We start from the raw sequence: 20,230 nt of genomic DNA, 5'->3' as shown, positions 1-20,230 counted from the left end.
CAGCTGCTCAGAACACAGGGTGTAGTTCCTGTACCTGGTTTTTACCACAGTCGTCACTGCCTAAGGGTCAAAGGTGAGGGGCCAGAGCCACTTGGGATGGTAAGACCCGGAGGACGGGTCAGGGGCAGGCTGTCCTGATCCCAAGGCTCTGGAGACCTTGGCCTCTCTCCAGCTTGTGGAATTCCAGCTCTAGCTGAGAGCCTGATGTCATTTTGGCCAGGAGAAATATTTGCATACTTCCAGAGATGGGGAGCTCAGTATCTGACAAGGCAACCTGACACATCTATGGACAAGGTGTAAAGGGCAGAAAGGTTTTCCTCTCTGCATCCTAAGTGTGATGAACCCAAGCCATCAGAGGTCACAGAATAAGCACTGCTCCTTCTACCCTAGAGGGAGTCCTACTGAAATGGGGACTGGGCATCTTGGGCTCAGTCTTTGCTTCTCCAGGCTCCAGAGTCTTTTCCCCTCAGTGCTTTTAGTCCCCTAATCTCCTCTGGCTTCTCCTGGGCCCTTCCTGAGAACATTTTCATCAGAGCTGCCTCTCTTTCTCTGTTCCAGTTTGATGGTGAGAGTGCCTACGTGGGGATGAGTGACGGAAACCCAGAGCTCCTATCAACCAGCCAGGTGGGTGCCCCGTCCTCCCTGTCTAGCCTGGGGCTGGCTGGAGCCAGGCTGCTCCCGGGGTGGGATGGGAGGCGTGCAGAGCAGGAGGCTCAGCCCACTCTTGTCCTCTCTTAGAATGATCAGGAATATCAGTTGAGTCTCCCTCAACTGGGCAATCAAACTGGGACTGTAATGTTTTCTGTACATCAACTACCTGGCTACTGTTGGCTTACAATGGGCATCATTGAAAACTTGATAAAACTCGAAATGTGTTGTCTGCACTCTCCATGCACAGAGGGGAAGTTTTCAGCAGCAACGGATAGAGACGTCGCATGCTCTCTGGTGCTGCCTGCCTCTCGCCACCACACAGCACCCATGGGGGCAGATGTTGGTGTGGAGGTGCTCACACCCACGTATCAGCATTCGGGGCTCTCCTGCCCACCCGGAGTTGTCTCATGCCGCTGGGGAGGGTTGTGGACCTGGTGAAAAGGGAGGAGAGCAGAGGCTTTCTGTGTAGCTTTTCTTGGCGGTGAAAGGGGCTGAGTCATCCCCAGGCAAGACTGTCCCCCGCTCCAGCCCAGCCCCTTGGGAGCCCCAGATGCCAGTTGGACAGATTTGCCGCTGAGAGCCTGGTCTCTGGAAATTAAGGTTTCTCTCAGCTGGGAGTATCCCCGCTAGAGACTCAGATGCCAGAGAGGGTCTTCACTATAGTCTGGGACCCCATGGAGGGTCCCACAAACATCCTGGAAGATGCTTCCCTGAAGCAGTGGTGCCTGCTGGGTGACAGGAGCTTAGGGTGCTGGATGGAGGGCAGAGGGGTTTCATAGCTGCTGAGAAACCTGGGGAGCTGGAGGACAAGCCTGTCCCTGGAGCTGCTGTCCGCCCCACCTCTGGCTATGTAGTCGTGGAGGTCATGGCAGTCCAAGTTGGGTGGCTGGGACCACATTTTCCAGCTGGGGAAACAGAAGCCTATTAATTCACAAACATTTATGTGCCCTACTCTGTGAGAGGTGCTGTAGGGGACACAGATGAGAGAGACATGGGCTTGTGGCCCCTAGGGAACACTGCTGGTGAGGGAAGACACTGTTGTCATCCCAGCGTGGTGTGGAAGCTCCTCTGTTACAGGGAGCTGCAGCCCCCTCCTCTGCCACTGCAGGGGTGTGCCTGTGGACCCGCCAGGCCACACCCCTTCTATGGCCTGTGACCGTGTGAGCACCAGGGGGGCTGCTGAGAAGCTGCTTGTATATTGTTCTGACTTGTGCCAAGCTGCAAGAACTGGTGAGCCAGACTCCAGTCCTGGAAATGCTCATTTTGGAAGAGATCACAGAGTCACTGAATTGTCCATAACCCACTTGGAAATGTGATTGTCTCAAAAGACCAGAGTTTACTCCTGAACACCTTATCCGAGCCCTTTCACAATGTTTCAACTGCATTTTGCTAACATCCTGAGCCCTGGCTCTCAGAACCGTGCTATGCTGGAGTCGGCACTGGCTCAGTCCCTAGTGGAGAGGGTTGGTGCTGTGCTTCCACCAAGAAGGGCAAGTGGGACTCAGTGGGGCTCTGCGTCTGCTCTAGGCTTGGGCAGAGGGGGGCACAGTCCTTTGCAGGGTAGCTGGAGAACAAGTAAATGTCCCCCCGCCAAGTTGCTAACAGTAGCTTCAGCTGTTCACCCAACACTCGACAGTTTGCCCTTTTCTCAGTGGTTATTTCAACTGACCTTCACGACCGCTTTGAGACGTACCATGAAGAAGTAAGACAGTATCGTTAACCCCATTTCATAGATGAGGCAACTGAGGCTCAAGGATGTTGACTGACTCAGCCAGGGGGCAGTACAGATGGAATTTGAACCTGCAGGGCTGGGACTCAAAGCTCCACACACCTCACTGTGTCTGTGGAGAGCTCCGTTCCCACCTCAAGGCTGCCACCAACTTGCTTCAGCCTAAATGTCACTTCCTTAGAGAGCTCTTGGTGACCCCCAAATCCAAATTAGGTCCCTTCTCTGTAATTCTGTCTCATGCTACCATATCCTTTTAGTTCACAGCGTTTGTCACTGTGGTTGTCTGCTTTTTTTTTTTTTTTTTTTTTTTCGGTACTCGGGCCTCTCACTCTTGTGGCTTCTCCCGTTGCGGAGCACAGGCTCCGGACGCGCAGGCTCAGCGGCCATGGCTCACGGGCCCAGCCGCATCCGCGGCATATGGGATCTTCCAGGACCGGGGCACAAACCCGTGTCCCCTGCACTGGCAGGCGGACTCAACCACTGCGCCACCAGGGAAGCCCGGTTGTCTGCTTTTTTGTGGGATGACTTGAATAACATCTGATTTCTACCCTAGACTGTGGCCTCCCTGAGAGCAAGATCTGGTCTCTCTTATTCACTGTTGTGCCCCCCTTTTGGGCCATAATGCCTGGCACAAAGGAGGCACTCAGGAAGTACTTATGTAATGAATGCCTTTCCTTAACAGTGTAATGAGGTGGTTGGACTCCCTAAGGGTCCTTCCAAGTCTCTTGTGCTGTCACTCAGAGAGTCTCCCTAACTTAGAACTTTATAGAAAAGATATCAGGATTCTCTGAGTCCACGTGGTGGCACCAGCCAACCTTGACCTGAGCAGACTTAGCAATTACAATCTAGACTTATCATAGTGTATCAGTTAGCTTTTGCTGCATAACATGCACCGCTAAAAATTAGTGGCTTAAAACAATAAATATTTATCTAGTTCATGATTCCATGGCTTGGCAATTAGGTTGAGTTCCGCTGGGTGGCTCTTCTGGTCATGGCTAGGATCATTTAAGTAGCAGCAGTCAGCAGCCAGGTAGGCTGTGGGCTGATTGGTATGGAGGACTCCCTTCCATGCCAGATGGTCTCTTGTGCTCCAGCAGGCTAGCCTCAATTTGTTCACGTGGTGGGAAAAGGGCTCCCAGAGCAGCAAGAGCCAAAGCTGCAAGACCTCTTGAGGTCTAGGCTTCCAACTGGCATATGACTACTTCTAACATATTCTAGAATGTGGTCAAAACAAGTCAAAGGGCCAGTCTAGAGTCAGGGAATGGGGAAATAGACTCTGTTGATGGGAGGTGCTGCAAAGCAGTGTGGTCTTTTAACAAACTATCACATATGGGAAGCATGTGCCACGTAGTTCACACTGATTTTACTGAAGAGTAAGACTCCTCTGGGACCTGCAGCTCCTGTGGCTTGGTGGGGCTCCACTGGCCTCCAGCTTTTTTTAAAATTATTGAAGTATAGTTGATTTACAATGTTGTGTTAGTTTCAGGTATACAGCAAAGTGATTCAGTTATTTTATATATATAAATATATGTATATATATTCTTTTACAGATTCTTTTCCATTATAGGTTATTACAAGCTACTGAATATAGTTCCTTGTGCTATACAGTAGGTCCTTGTTGTTTATCTGTATTATATATAGTAGTGTATGGTCTCAAACTCCTAATTTATCCCTCCTTCCCTTTTCCCCTTTGGTAACCATAATTTTGTTTTCTATGTCTGTGAGTCTATTTCTGTTTTGTGAATAAGTTCATTTGTATCATTTTTTTAGATTCCATATATGTCATATCATATGATATTTGTCTTTGTCTGGCTTACTTCACTTAGTATGATAATCTCTAGGTCCATCCATGTTGCTGCAAATGGCAATATTTCATTTGTTTTTTATGGCTGAGTAGTATTCCATTGTGTATATTTACCACATCTTCTTTATCCATTCATCTGTAGATGGACAAGTCCTCTAGTTCTTAATGGCAAAAGTTCTCTATCTTTCCTTCCAGTCTCTTCCCTGGAATGCTTGCTTGAACCCACACATGCACATTTGTACATGAATACCCAGTCATGGTGTGTGGCCTCATCAGCTGTAGGAATTGTATTGTTCCAATTATTGAAGGATTGACATACACATGTGGGCAAATGAAGGTCTCATAGCTGATAGAGGATTCAGAGGATAAACACTCTAAATGTCATGAAATGCATTTTATAAATACAGTTAAATACAAGCTTCATCTATTCACCACATGTTTATTGGGCACCTTCTATGTGCAAAGCTCTATATGTAAGGAGGAAGCCATTTCTGGAAGATGTTTGCTTCCAGAAAGTGCAATTTTATCATGTTAAAAACCTACTCTTTAATTTAACCTTCTCCTGAAACACCATCTTCTTTATCTCTGTAGCTGAGACAGAGGTTCCTACAGGATATGTATTAGCCAACTGTGTCCCCTTGTAAAAACTTTCAAACTAGTTCTCATGGGCTTGAAGTTTCTTTTGCAAATGCTTGCTTCATTGTTTGCTTTTTGCAAGTCTCTCCAAAATTTCTGAATAGCTGCTTTAGTTTTCATATATTATCACTTTTCCTTCCTCCCTGGACCTTGAGTTTCTTTGGTACCAGACTTTCCTGGGTGGTCTGAGCTTGTTGTCAGGCATGGTTTCTGGCCCGTCAGCAACTTCTAGGGGTGGAGGGCCCAGAAGAAATCAGCTCTTTCCCCTCCTTAGAGGATTCCCCATTCAGGAGTTACAGGGATTGATATTTCCTGGTTAAGTGATCCAGAAAGATTCTCCCTCTTCCTGGGATGAGGGTGAAGAGGAAAGGAACTAGGCTTGGGTCTTAGCAGTCCTGGATTCAAATTCCAGCTTTTCCACATCCCAGCCAGATGCCCTTGTGTAAGTTATGTCAGCTTTCTGTCAAATGGGAGGAGTAATGATTGCCTCCCAAGGTGTTTTGAGAAGTAAACGAGGAGTGCGATGTGGATTCTGTTGGTACCTCCCCTTCAGATTCCCTTCATCAGCTCAGGACATCCATTATCCAGGTATTGTGAGTATTGGCTGTTACCTATTCACAGCTGACCCTTCCTTAGAGAATTCTCTGCCAGATGGGAACCATGAACCAGGAAGGGGAATGGGAGATGGTCTAGAAGGCCCCACCCCTTGTCTCAAGGGGGACCAACTGGGCCACTCCCCGTGGAGTTCCAGCCAACTCTAGCTGAGACCACATCCTTACTCAGCTCCATCACATGCCCTCTCCTGCTTCCCTCCCTCCCCTTTGCTAAAGTCACTTCTCAATAAGTTACTCTCATGGGAATCCCCGTCTCAGCTCTACTTTAAGAGAATCTAACCTAAGATAGTATGTAAAGTACCAGTGTTCAAAAAAACTACCCATGTCTTCTTTTTATTGTTTTTATTACCATAAATAATGCTTTGGTCACACGAGACGAACTTCTGGTCACTTCTTGTGCTCATGTACAGTTTTGCGCCTCTGTGTGCGGTGTTTCCTCTGATGGGAATCCCCTGGCCATTTTTACCCAGCAGATGCCTATTTGTTCTTTCATGGCCACTGCAAATGTCACCTCCTCATTACAGCCTTCCTAGTTGTGGGTAGAATTTTCCACTCTCATGGCTGTAAATACCACTTCTTTTTCTTTTTTTAATTGAAGTGTAATTGATTTACAGTGTTGTGTTAGTTTCTGGTGTACAGAAAAATGAGTCAGCTATATATATATAGACATACACACATATATATATACACACATATATTTTCATATTCTTTTCCATTATGGTTTATTACAGGATATTGAATATAGTTCCCTGTGCTATACAGTAGGTCTTCGTTGTTTATCTATTTTATATATAGTAGTTTGTGTCTGCTGATCCCAAACTCCTAATTTTTCCCTCCCCCACCCCGTTCCCCTTTGGTAACCATGTCTGTGAGTTTGTTTCTGTTTTGTAAATAAGTTCATTTGTATCATATTTTAGATTCCACGTATAAGTGATATCATATGGTATTTGTCTTTCTCTTTCTGACTACTTAGTATGATAATCTCTAGGTCCATCCGTGTTGGTGCAAATGACATTATTTCATTCTTTTTATGGCTGAGTAATATATATATATGCGCCACATCTTCTTTATCCATTCATCTGTCGATGGACATTTAGGTTGCTTCCGTGTCTTGGCTATTGTAAATAGTGCTGCTATGAACACTGGGGTGCATGTTTCTTTTTGAATTAGAGTTTTCTCCAGATATGTGCCGAGGATTGGGATTGCTGAATCACATGGCAACTCTGTCTTTAGTTTTTTAAAGGAAACTCCATACTGTTTTCCATAGTGGCTGCACCAATTTATATTCCCACCAACAGTGTAAGAGGGTTCCCTTTTCTCCATACTCCCTTCAGCATTTATTATTTGTAGGCTTTTTAATGATGGCCATTCTGACCAGTGTGAGGTAATACCTCATTGTGGTTTTGATTTGCATTTCTCTAATAATTAGAGATATTGAGCATCTTTTCATGTGCCTATTGGCCATCTATAAATACCACTTCTGCTAAATATTTCAGACTTTGTTTTAAGAATTATTGAAAGGGGGGCTTCCCTGGTGGTACATTGGTTAAGAATCTGCCTGCCAATGCAGGGGACACGGGTTCGAGCCCTGCTCCGGGAAGATCCCACATGCTGCAGAGCAACTAAGCCCATGAGCCACAACTACTGAGCCTGCGCTCTAGAGCCTGTGAGCCACAACTACTGAGCCCATGTGCTACAACTGCTGAGCCTGCGCTCTAGAGCCCGTGCTCCACAACAAGTAAAGCCACCGCAGTGAGAAGCCTGTGCACCACAACGAAGAGTAGCCCCCGCTCTCCAAAACTAGAGAAAGCCCACGCACAGCAACGAAGACCCAATGCAGCCAAAAATAAATAAATAAAATAAATTTTAAAATTAAAAAAAAAGAATATTGAAAGAGCTTGTGTGTGTGTGTGCATGCGTGCGTGTGTTAGAGAGAGAAAACTGGCACATGACTACTTCCAGCATATTTTATTAGTCAAAGCAAGTTACTGGGCTTTGTTAGTGAGAGACACAGAGAGACTGAGATTGAATGATGTGATCAGATTTGCAGTTTTAAAAGCTCTCAGTGACAAGAGTGGATGAAGGAAGACCAAATGGGAGGGTGTGGTAATAGTCCAAGTGAAGGATGATATATTGTCCTAGATTGTGTAGAGGCAAAGAGGAGATGGGAAGAAGTGGATGGATCTGAGATGTGTTTTGGAAATAAAGCCGGAAGATCTTGATGCTGATGGATGCAGAGGGAGAGAGAAATAGGGGAGTAAAGGATGACTCCCAGGCTTCAATGATGAGTCTGTTTGCCAACATGATGGTACAGCTTTCTAAGCTGGGGATGGTCTGGGGAGGTGCAGGTTTGATGAGGCCGGACTTGGACATGTTCCATTTGAGATGTTCATCTAAGTAAAGATGTCTAAGTAGCTAGAAGGTTGTATAAGTCTAGAGCTCATTGGGGAACTGAACTTGGAAGTCCTCAGCTTATGGTATTAAAACCTTGAGAGAATGAAATTTACAGAGAGAGAGGAGGGTGAGAAGAGTAGGGGACCAATGACTTTTAAATGTTGAGCTCTATCATTTGAAGGCAAAGTAGAGGAGAAGACACCTGTGAGATAGGTTGAGAAGCAGTGGCTGGAGAAGTAGGAGGAGAACATGGAGTCTTAGAAGCCAATGCCAGTGATCCAAGAAGGAGGGAGGGGATCTGGGGAAAAATTATGTTGGATCCAGCTACTTTCCTATCAAAGGATAAACTTTAAATAAATCAAAAAATTTAGATGTACTCAAGGAAACCATAAAGGCACCAGAAAAAAAAAATCTTTAAGGTATACTTTACAACTTCAGAGTGGGAAAGGCATTTCCACGACTCAGAGTCTTAAAAGAGAAGACATAAAAATGGACCATAAGTTAAAATACAAAACAACTTTGGTATGTTCAAAACACCATAAGTAAAGCCAAAGACAAATGAAAAACTGGACAAGAATGTTTTCAACTTATGGTATACTGAAAGGACTGATTTCCCTCATATATAAAGAGTTCCTAGAAATCAATTCAAAACCCTGGTGGAAAAATGGGCAGGAGATATGAACTAATAGTTTACAGAGAAAGAAATACAAATGGATCTTAAATATATGACAAAATGCTAAAAATAGTTCATAAGAGAAGCAAAACTACCATTTTTCACCTATCAGATTGGCAAGAATCCAAAGGTTTGATAATGCACTGTGCTGGAGCCCCTGAGGGGAAAGAGGCACTTTTATACATCACTGAAAGGAGAGTAAATTGGTATAACCCTTATGAAATGATAATTGGCAGCATCTATCAAAATTACAAACGCATTACCCTTTAACCCAGTAATTCCCTTTTTGGAAATATATCCTACAGATATATCTGCATACATGAGAAATGACATATTCAAGATTATTCATTTTGTTACTGTTTATGGTGGCAAAAAAATTGGAAAAAAAACCCAAATGTGCAGTAATATGGGACTAGTTACAGAAATTATGTACATATATGAAATGGAATACTGTGTGGCTGGAAGTGATAGAGTTCTTTTGATACGTTATTTCCTGAAAAAAGCAAGATGGCGAACAGTAAGTACAGTATGTTACCATTTATGCCAAAAGGATAGTAAGAATGTATGTTTCTGTGTGCGTGTGTAACTCTGGAAGGATATATGGAAACTAGTAAAAGTGACATTGTACATCGTGTGTGTGTGTGTGTGTGTGTGTGTGTTATGGTTACTGGGGTGGTAGACAAGGGTAGCAAAAAGACTCTTCACTGACCTTTTCAGGGGTTTTCAACCATGAGGATTTAGTATCACTTCAAACAATTAAATAAAATTTAAACAAGAAGCAGCAGAAGGTCGATGCTTCTGAGAGGTTGGTTGGAATAGGAACTGAGATACGTCCAATAGTTTTAGCAAAGAGAAAGTCATCCTGGACCTCAGAAAAAGCAGTTCTGATGTGTAGGGTATGTCCTACAGGTCCCAGGGTGGATGGAGGAGGGAGTGTGAGGTGAGGACGTAAATGGCAAGTCTAGACAATGTCTGAGAAGTCTGGCTGGGGAAGACAAGAGCAAGGGCCATAGCTCAATGAGATGAGGACTCCTTGGAAGGATTTTTTAAAGATGATAAGAGTCTTTAGAATTAATCTTGATGGAAGGCATCCAGAAGAGAGGGTGATGCTCAGGGCTCAGGACAGGAAAGAGTTAATTGATGGCTTAAGTTTTGGGAGAGGGTGGGAGGGGTGGGTCCTGCCCAGAGGTGGAAGCTCTGGCCTTGGCCAGAAGCAGGGACCAAGGAGGAAAGAAGTGTGGCTTTGTAGATGGGATCGCTCAGAGGAGAGGGCGTCCGCCCCTGTATGCACCTGTCTTCTCAGAGAGGTTGGTGAGTGGCCGGGTCACCTCCTGACAGTCAGGGCACTGGAGGTCTAAGGGGGTGGGGCCAGTCTGCGATATTTGTCATGGATTGTGGAAGACTGAGTTCTTGGTGCAGGTGCTGTAAGGGCAGACAGTTGGGTGAATCAGGGCAAGGATTTGCCAGGCAGGTGTACCAGAAGGACACTCAAGCTTCGTTGCCCAAGAGAGAGACTGAAGTGAAGGATCAGGGAACCCAAGCTGGGTAAGGACAGAAGAGAGGGAACCGCAGGCTCAGAGAGTCCCTGAGGGAGGAGCTGGACAGTGAGGACACCTGAGTCACGGAGTGGGAAGTGGGTGGTGATTCGAAGGTGAGCAGCCATGGGCGTTGATGGAGTCTTGGGTGCGTCTGGGGAGGGGGTGTTGGCAGAGTGGAGCAGACGTGCCTGAGGAGGGAGGAGCTGAGAGCCCAGCATCAGCGTGGTGGCCGAGCTGAAGGGACTTGGGATGGTGCTGGCATGCGATGGATGGGAAGTCGGAGCCTAGAGCTGAAGGCTGGGAGCGTGATGGGGAAAGGAGGTGAGCTGGAGCTGCATGAGCCGCTGGATGCTGATGGAGCTGAGTGGGGTGGGGTGGGATTTGTAGGGAAGGTAGACAGTGGTCTGGATGGGACCTTGGAGAAAGAGAAGGATGTCAGCCCCATCCCCAGGGGTGCCTGGTCTGTTTTTCTTAACCACTTGGGTCAAGCATAGACCTAGACTGGGTCGATGTGCAGCCTCCTTCCAGCAGGGGGCAGTGTAGGATGCCCAGAACGGGGAAAGAGCCAGGAGCTCTGGGTTCCAGGTTCAGCTCTGCCCTGTTCCCTTCACCTGGGGTTGGTATCTCTCTGAGCCTCAGTTCTCTCCTGAGAATAATGAAGGCAGGTGGTCTGTCGGCTTTTTCCAGCCCTAAATAATGCTGCTGCTGCTGATACTGAACATTTACTGGGAACTTCCTTGGGCTCAGGCACTGGGGCTAAATGTTTTCCATGGCTGGTCTCATTTCATCTCAGGTAGGTATGGTTGCTTTCCTGTTTAACAGAGAAGGCAACTGCAGCCACAGAGAGAGGGGTGGTTGAGTCTTTTTGAAACAAACAAAAATACCTCCAGCAAATGTCCCGGGACCCAGAGACCTCCTGCCACTGTTGAAATCTAAGATTCTAGGCTTAGTAACTCTGGCCTCTGAATCTGTGTACATCGTAAAGGGCAAAGATGACATGGCTTTTATTGCTTTAATTAAAACCTGGGTGAAGAGTTCCCGATTCATATGAAAATGAAATTGTGTTCTGCCTGCTGTGGTGCAGAGAAGGGAACAGCGGTGATTACTGCTAAGATTACAAACAAGCAAAGAGAAAAGGCCTTTTGCAAGCATTTCCTATTAAAGCCACAAACATCACACTTTAAAAATAATTACGGTTCTGTTATCGGAACATGATTCATGAATTCTGAATAAATATGAGGGGCCTTAAGGGAAACTGTTTCAAGATCACAGATTTTGTTCAAATCTGATGAAATTTAATATCACTTCGCAGCTGGAGAAGAAAATGCAAGGAAGGAAAAAAAAACATGATATGTATATGGAGAGAATTGAGTATATGTCAGGCTGAACTAATGAATGTTCCCTCACCTGTCCTACACACGTGCTCAGAAAAATGGACCAGCCTCTCTTGAGAGGTTTTTCATTGAGAGAAAACCGCTGAGAAGGAGTCGGTACTTACACCTCACCAATCTTAATTATGTATTCCAATAGCTAAAATACATATATTTATTTTAAAGCTCTAGATTCCTGGCTGTGAGATGTTTAGATATTTGAGGGCACAGGCATGGGAGGCATTAGGGGACGGATTTGTGGGGTCGGGGCTTGGGGGTGGGAGACCTGGGTCTGCACTTATTACACCTCCCCCGTAATGCTGATGTTTCTCGTACAATGCAGTGAATGTTTACAGCATGTAGTTTTGTTTCCTTCCAACTATTATGAGAGAAATTGAATCCCAGGAAACGTTCACTCTCTCTAAATGGGATGGAAACAATGAAGATGGTGCAGGAAGTTTATGGGTTGGGGGAGGGAACAGCATTGGGTTGGAGACGTAATTTCAAGGGTTTTCTTTAAAACAGCACCCCTCGGCCACTCCCAGCCACCTGGAACTCAGCATCCTCTGTAGGGCCTGAGTCTTTGCTGGGGAGGGTAGGAGAGTCCCTGATTTAACACACTTGTTCATTGCTGCAATGCAAGATCACCCAGTGATCAGGAAGTCGAAATGGGCCAGATGGGGGACCTTTCCAGGATGGTGCTGAGTCCTGGCTCTGGCCCTCTTCAGCCTCTCTCACTGTGTGCCCTTGGGTAGGTCATGCCTCTCTGAGCCCTGGTTTTTGCATCTGTGAATGTGGGCTGAATGGGTGCCTCTGAGGGACCTTCTAGATTATGTCTTTTGATGGATCAGCCTTTTCCACCCCCTGCCTGAGATTCTAGGAGGGACTGGTGTCTTTATATATATATATATTTTTTTTTTAAAATTTATTTACTTATTTATTTATTTATTTTTGGCTGTGTTGGGTTTTCATTGCTGCGTGTGGGCTTTCTCTAGTTGCAGCGAGCGGGGGCTACTCTTCATTGCTGTGCGTGGGCTTCTCATTGCGGTGGCTTCTCTTATTGTGGAGCACTGGCTCTAGGCACATGGGCTTCAGTAGTTGTAGCACACAGACTCAGTAGTTGTGGCGCACGGGCTTAGTTGCTCCGTGGCATGTGGGATCTTCCCGGACCAGGGCTCGAACCCGTGTCCCCTGCATTGGCAGGTGGATTCTTAACCACTGCACCACCAGGGAAGTCCCTAGTGTCGTTTCAAGTGACCAGAGACTGGTCTCCCCAACCTGGCTGAGTCTCCCCTAGGCTGGAGGGGCCCCTGAGATGGAGTCTAGTGGCTCTGAGTGAGGTTTCAGCCCATGATGGGCAGCAATAAAGAGATGTTGTTGGTCAGATGAGTTATAAAGGTAATGACAGGGAAGACAAACTGACCTGGGCTCAAATTCTGGTCTTGACATTTCATGGCTGGGCGACCTTGGACAAGTCAACCAACTTTTCTGAGCCTCAATTTTGTCTTTAGAAGTTCCTCAAAATGATGTAGGGGGAAGTAAATAAGATACATTTATACCCGAAGTTTTTATTATAGGGCTTGGTGCATGGCAAATGGTAGTTAGCATGAGGTGCTATTAAAGTACCCACTTTACAGATGAAGAAACTGACTTTCAGGAGGGTAAAACAGCTTGCCAAAGTCATCCACCCAGGACGTGCTGGACACAGGAGATTAAAAACAGCATCAGAAATATCAGCAAAGAGGACACAAGTCAGCTATTTAATCTAATGCCAATCAAATTATGTGAAGGGTTGAAATTGAAAAGATGATATTAGAATTATCTTGCTTTTAAATGTGCCAATAAATGCCCCCCCCAAAAAAAATCACAAAAAGAGTAGAAGATGCCTTCTGATAATCGCCAGCCCATTGAAGATATCTGACCCCTCCCCACTCTCCTCCCTTTGACCACCCTCTAAGCCAGTGCTCCAGGGAACAGCTGGGCATGCCAAGCCTCCTTGATTCACATATCATTAATATTAAAAGGCTTTCATGTGGTCTAGACAGCCAGTTTCTCTGTCTCTCATATACTCAAAGCCTGAGACTCTGATGGGGAACAAAGGTGCGGGCGTGATGTGATTGCCCCTGCCAGGCCTGGCATCCCTCATCCTGCCAGCCCCTGGAGACTATGGAGTGCAAGAGACTCAGGTGAGTCAGGTGAGCATGAGTGGCAGGTCTGCGCTCCATGGGACTCCTGCTTCTGTCTTGTTCTCCCGTGTAACCTTGACCAAATTACTTAACCTCCCTTGTTCTCACTTTCTAGTTCTGTAAAATGGGGGTATTATTACCTACCTTGCAGGTTAAAAAAAACCAGAAGTGGGTGTAGCTTAGTTAAGTAGTTCAGTTGAGTTAGACTGGTTAAGTGGGTGTGGGTTAGTTAAGAGGACCAGGTGAATGGGTCTAAGGTAACCAGCTCAATCAGTGCTAGATATGATAGGAACTTGATAAAGTTTTTGTTTTTGTTGATAGAATTTGCAGTGTAGGGAAGAGAAGCAAAAAGTGAAGGAGCTAGGTAAATGTTTGGTGGCTCCAGTTTTCGGGGAACTTTTTTTTTTTTTTTTTAACATAGGACTGGGGTGGAATGAATTAGATGAGGCTTGTGTTTCAGGTAAACAGAAATCCAGCCCAGATACGGCATCTCAGAGAGGCACTTGTTTGCTGGTGGCAGAGTCTGAACAGCTACCCAAGGGCATCAAGCGAGAGGGCAGCTCTCAAGAAGCTGGGGGAGCTGGGGTGTACAGCCTGGAGGGGAGGGTGTGCCTGGCTGGGGAAGGCTGGGGAGATAAGCCATAGGAATGAGTGTTGGCTTTGGGGAGAGAGATGGCTTCCGGAGAGCCTTGTGGAAGCCTTGCTTTGCATTGTGAGGTGGAATGTCCTGTTCAAAGTCCCCTCAAGAAAACCTTAAATAAAGTTCTCTATAACAGCTCAAGGCCTTTCGCGTCACCTGTGCTACTTTGGGTTATTTAATGTGCTGGGATGGCCCTCAAGGGTGGGTGTGTTGTGGCTGGTGGTTGTATCTGTGTGATGTATAAACATGGAGCAGTTGTAGTTTTATTCTTCCTGCTGGCCTTAATAAACATTGCCGGACATAGCAATGGGAGAAGAAGAACAGGAAAAGGGGTGAGGAAGCATTTTGACATTATTAAATACTCCCCTCAAAATGTAGAAAATGGAAAAGACAGAGATACCCAGTCAGGCAAGGATGTGCAGGCACTGGTGTCCTCATACATTTCTGTGTAAAATTGGTACAACCATTTTGGAAAACCAGTTCTCAGTATCTAAAGCTCTGTGACCCAGTAGTTGAACCACTAGGTGTTCACTCAGCAGAAAGGCATTCCTCGGATCACCCAAAGACACGTGTAAGAATGTTCATAGCAGCACTTTTCATAAAAGCATGAAACTGGAAACAATCCAAATGCCCATCAACAGCAGACTGGATAGAGGATTGCAGAATATTCTTACACAGTGGAATACTACGCAGCAATGAAGAGTGATTTATAACCACATGCATAAATCTCACAAATACCAGGTTGAGTGGAAGAGGCCAAACACCCAAACAGATCATTCCATATGATTTCATTTACATAAAGCACGTGAACAGGCAAAACTATTTTATGATTATCGAGATCTGAGTTGTGGTTATCCTGATGGGGGTGGTAATGAGGGCCCTTGAGGGGCTTTGGGAATGTTGGTAGGTTTTCTCCCCTCATTTGGGTGCTGTTTACACAAGTCTGTTTGCTTCATGAAGATTCGTCATTGAGCTGTCCCTTTATGCCTTGAGCACTTTCTGTTGATATCCTATGCTTCCATAAAGAGGAAAAAGAATTATCAAGGCATTTGTGTAGATGTCTCTATTTTTAGAGATGCGGTGTGATGGGGAAGGGAACCTAGCCAGATTTGGTCATTTGTATCTGTGTCAGTCAGCTCACCAGGGTGAGCTGCATTCCCACTGGGGTGTGGCTGGACTAGCCCTTTACAGCCTGAGCAATTTATTTAACTTCTTGGGAGGGGAAAAATTCTTTTAGCCTCATAATGGATGATGAGCTGTGAAAGTGCTCCAGCCATGGCTGCCCCAGGGAAACAGGTGGTGTGGGCTTCCCTGGATCTGCTCTGCTCTGCTCTGCAGGCCCCCACCTTCACCCCCATGTCTCTGTGGACAGAATTTTAGGAAAACTTTGAAAATACAAACATCTAAAAACAATGTGCATGAATGTGTGTTTTGTTGTGATGCTATATTGTGGTGCCAGAAAATCTTGTTTATGGAGTATTTGGAGCTGTCTGTGGAAAAGTGCTTCTTGGCACATGCGCACTCCACACACACACACACACGCTTGTTTGCAGACACTTATGCACAAGTACAAGCATATGTGCACATCACACTCACCCCAGCATGCTTGCTGATACGCACCTTTGCATGCGTTAAGCATCACTCTGTGACCCTGGGCAAGTTACTTAACCTCTCAGTGCCTCGGTTTCCTCAATGAAGTGGATAAGGGCACCTAGCTGTTGGAGCTGTTGTGAGCAATACACACACATACAGACACACACAATTGAGTTTTTTATTTGCGTTATGGTTGCCTCCCTCCTAGACTGTTGGCTTCATGGGAGTGGGGACCTGGCACATAGTAGGAGCTGAGTGAGGGAGTCAATGAATGAATGAAAACTCTCATAAATCCCCTGGCCCGTGTGCTGACATTAGGCACATTCACATACACATTTTTGAAGCATATGTACGTGTCTGCACACACACTCATTTACATATGTGACACATAATACAGGGCATATACATGCACACACCCAGACACCCATGTCCAGGCCCAGAACTCAGGAGGGTGGGTTTAGCTGTAGTTTTGAGACTCTAGACTAGAAGTCAGAACACAGCATTCTGTTTGTGGCTCCAGGTTTATTATGTGACCTTGGGTAAGTCTTTTCACCTCTCAGAGGTTAAGGACTCCTAGCTGGGATGTGACAGAACTGGCATTTGGACCATGGTCTGTCTGGGTCAAAGTCTATGCCTTGAATACCTAAGGCCTTGCTATCCACAGTGTGATCCATGGACCAGCAGCATCACCTGAAGCTTGTTGGAAATGCAGCATCTCAGGTCCCACCCCAGCCTCCTAAGTCACAACCTGCATTTTCACAAGGTCCCCAGGTGATCTGTGTGCACATTACAGATTGAGAGGCATGGTGTGAGGTACAGTGTCTCCCTAAAGCATTAAGAGGGAGGGTCCATGTTCAAGGGCCTCGTAAGCAGGGCACAGGCATATGCCCACCTGCTAAAGGACTGCTAAAGAGGAGGGATCAGAGAATGAGGGAGGAGGCAGCTGGGAGCTGCCCATAGAGACAGAATCAACACAGAACTTCAGCATTGCTCCTGAGGGAGCCCATCCCTCCTATTTATTTCTTTTAAATATTTATTTATTTATTTATTTATTTATTTGGCTGTGCCAGGTCTTAGTTGCGGCATGCGGGATCTTTAGTTGTGGCATGCGAACTCTTAGTTGCGGCACGTGGGATCTAGTTCCCTGACCAGGGATCGAACCTGGGGCCCCTGCATTGGGAGTGTGGAGTCTTAGCCACTGGACCACCAGGGAATTCCCCCTCCTATTTATAAAGAGGCAGAATCACACAGTTATTAAGAGTACCAATTCATGAGCTAGGCTTTTAAATATAATAATAACATGTATTAATTATCTCGTAACTCCTGTGGGTCAGAGATCCCGTTGTGGCTTAGCTGGGTGCCTCTGGCTCAAGATCTGCCATGAGACTGCAGTTGATATGTTGATTAGGGCTGCAGTCTCATCCAAAGGCTCGGCTGAAGGCGGATTTGCTTCCAAGGTCGTCGGTGGTTGTTGGAAGGATTCAGATCCCCTGAGCTAGCCTTTTGGGTTGGCATCCTGGCTCTAACCCTTCCCAGCTGTGTGACTTTCAGCAAGTTTCACATCTCAGTGCCTCCCTTTCCTCCTCTGTGAAATGGGTATAATAATAGGACCTGCCTCCTAGAGTTGTTGTAAAGACTAATAAATTCATGTATGAAAAGCACATAGGACAGGGATGCACTTAGTACATGGTAAGTACTATGTAGATTTTTGCTGTTATTATTATTTGAACAAAGCTGAAGAGAAGCAGGACAGCACAAGCTGGCTCACAGAAGAGGCACAATAAACCTTAGGAGAGTGGATGAGCTCTGGGTTGCAGTCTCCTGATGGAACTTTTGGAGCCTATTAACAGGAGCATGCGGTCCAGACCGTAGAAGGAGGCCATGCTCCATTCTGTACAGAGCAGGCTTAGAGTGCTGTGCCCAGTCCTCCATGCCTGGGAAGGCAGAAGAGTATTGTGGCAGTTCTGAGGATGAGCAAGTGTCACCTGGGAGGACAATGGCCTGAGCAGACACCAGCACACCCAGGGGCCTGGTGATACCAGAGCCTCACCAGCATCATCATCAGTGCCTGAGGTCTTCAATGACTCACTGTGCTCGGTGTCAGGTGATGCTGCAGGATCGGGTGCAGGAGTCCTTGGATGCCAGACAGATACTGGGACCCTGCTGTGAAGGCAGTAAGCCTTGGAAGGGTCTGAGCAGGGCACTGTGCCTGGAGCAGCATGAACTGGGGGACTTCCCTGCTTATCCCAGTGTCACAGGACCTCAGAGCACTCACAAAGGCCAGTCACTGAGAACTTCAGTGCATTCATCCCCAGGCAGCTGGCTGGGCACATTTTTAGGTGATGCTACTTCTGTAGTTTTCAAAAGGTAGAAATGGAAAAGAAAAAAAAAGCTGCAAATAGACATAATTTTTTCCCAGAGGCTATTTTAACACAGAAACAACTGGAGAGCCTGCTTATCATTTAAAAGTGCTTTTAAAATCATCACTGCCTCATGTCTACCTGGGTACCTGTGAATTAGTGGCACATACCTGATTAAATTTGGGTTTAAAAAATCCATTGGTCCAACTCTCTCTTTTCACAGGTGATATAACTGAGGCCCAGAAAGGAACAGTGACTTTCCCAAGGTTACACACACTGTCAAGGGCAGAGCTGGAATTCAGACACGTTCATGGGAAGATGATTTCTAAGATGGGGACAGGGAACAAAGAGACCCTCATGGGTCAAGTTAGAATTACTTTGTACTAAGCAGCATCTCTAAGGAGAAGGCCACCTTAGACCTTTGCTGACTTCTTAGAGCTTACAGGGAAAATGGTGCAGAGCCCAGCCCTCTACCACAGTGGGCCATCAGTAAATTCATTCATGCATTCATTCATTAAAAAAAAAAGTCTACTGAGTACCTACTGTGTGCCAGGCAGTGTTCTAGGTGCTGGAGATACAGCAGCAAACACAATAGTCCAAAACCCCTATTCTCATTCATTCTTGTATTATTTCATCCAGCAAATGTTTATTGAGGCCCTACTATGTGCAAGGCACTGTCCTTGGCCCTTGGGATAATCAGTGACCGAACAGCAGAATTCACATTCTAGTGACAGGAACAGGCAATAAGTACCTTTAAAAAGTCAAGAATATTGTGTGTTAGATGCTAAAAGTTCTATGGAGAAGAAAAACCACCTCTAGGACAAGGGTCAGCAAACCTTGGCCCATGGGCCAAATCTGGCCCACCACTTGTCATTTGTAAATAAAGCTTTATTGGAACACAGCTCTGTTCATTAGTTTCAAAATTGTCTATGGCTATTTTCGTGCTACAGTGGCAGAGTTGAATAGTTGTAACAGAGACTGACCCACAAAGCCAAGAAGATTTATTATCTGTATCTTTGCAGAAAAAATTTGCAGACCTCTCCTCTAGGACATCCAAGAGAACATGTCAAAGAGGCAGTTGGATATGTGATTGTAAAAAAGTATGAAAATAAAACTCTGCCACTTACTGGAAAAGTGAGCTTGCTTATCTGTAAAATGGGGTAATGCCTGCTGCTCAGGCCACTCCCTCTTACTCAAAAGCTGTGGCCCCAAGTTATCCCCAGCCTTGCTACTTCAGTTCTGCTGGGATTGATTCCCCCTAAAGAAGAAGGAAACCCCACTGCTAATGGCTCATTTTCCCCAAAACATCCCCCACAGGCGTATCAGTCTGGAAAGCTGCCGGAACCTTAAAGTGACTCAGATAATTTTCTGGCCAAAAAACACACAGGGATTATCATGTTTGTTCCCAGATACAGTTTTAGTAAACAAAACTCATGTCAAGTGTGACTGGTTGTCATTGTCACATTATGATGCCTCTGTCTGCTGCGATCCAAGCATTTCAGCATCAGGACCACCAGTGGGAGAGTTTGCTACACTCTCCTCTTTCCCTGTTGCCATGACTTGGAGGTTCTGCCTGTAAATAAAGGCTTAAAAATCTATTACGTCCTCCTCCCCGCCACCACCTCCAGAATCCACATTTAATTTTAACAATATGGCTTTTCCACTCCTGCTTCGCTTATATATGGCATGGGATTTTATTTATTTATTTTTAAGAAGCATTTTTTAGTCCTGGAAAATGATAGCCCAACAAGAAGGCATAATTGTACCGATTTTCAGAAGGGTGGCAATACTCCAGATCTGATGGACTGCGAGACATGAATCAGAAAGATTCTATTAAACACCTCTGGGACGGGTGACACAGGGGTATTATCCAAGATGATTAATTTGACTCGGTCATTATGGACACAGACAAGCCTGACAAAATTGCATTTCAGTCCCCACTGAATTCTATAAAATTACTGTATACATAATAAGAAGTTACGGCGCTGGGTGCCCTGATCCAGTTGATGGGGTTTCAGGTTTGGGTAAGATGCCATTTTCCT

The 20,230-nt window shown here is 45.8% G+C and overlaps 1 protein-coding gene across 4 annotated transcripts in view; it reads left to right on the top strand.

Moving 5' to 3' along the window:
- The window catches only part of TOX2 (TOX high mobility group box family member 2), a 139,613-nt gene that overhangs the window by 54,999 nt on the left and 64,384 nt on the right, over nucleotides 1-20,230 (top strand). For all 4 annotated transcript variants that reach the window (XM_082644558.1, XM_082644556.1, XM_082644557.1 and 1 more), the window contains exon 2: nucleotides 559-624. In XM_082644558.1, coding sequence (XP_082500684.1) covers nucleotides 559-624 — 66 coding nt within the window. The remainder of the gene's footprint in view (nucleotides 1-558; nucleotides 625-20,230) is intronic.

This window comes from Mesoplodon mirus (assembly GCF_964341445.2).
Source record: "Mesoplodon mirus genome assembly, chromosome: 15".
NCBI lineage: Eukaryota > Metazoa > Chordata > Mammalia > Artiodactyla > Ziphiidae > Mesoplodon > Mesoplodon mirus.
Note: the sequence above shows the minus strand (reverse complement) of the source record. Positions and strands in the feature narration are given on the sequence as shown.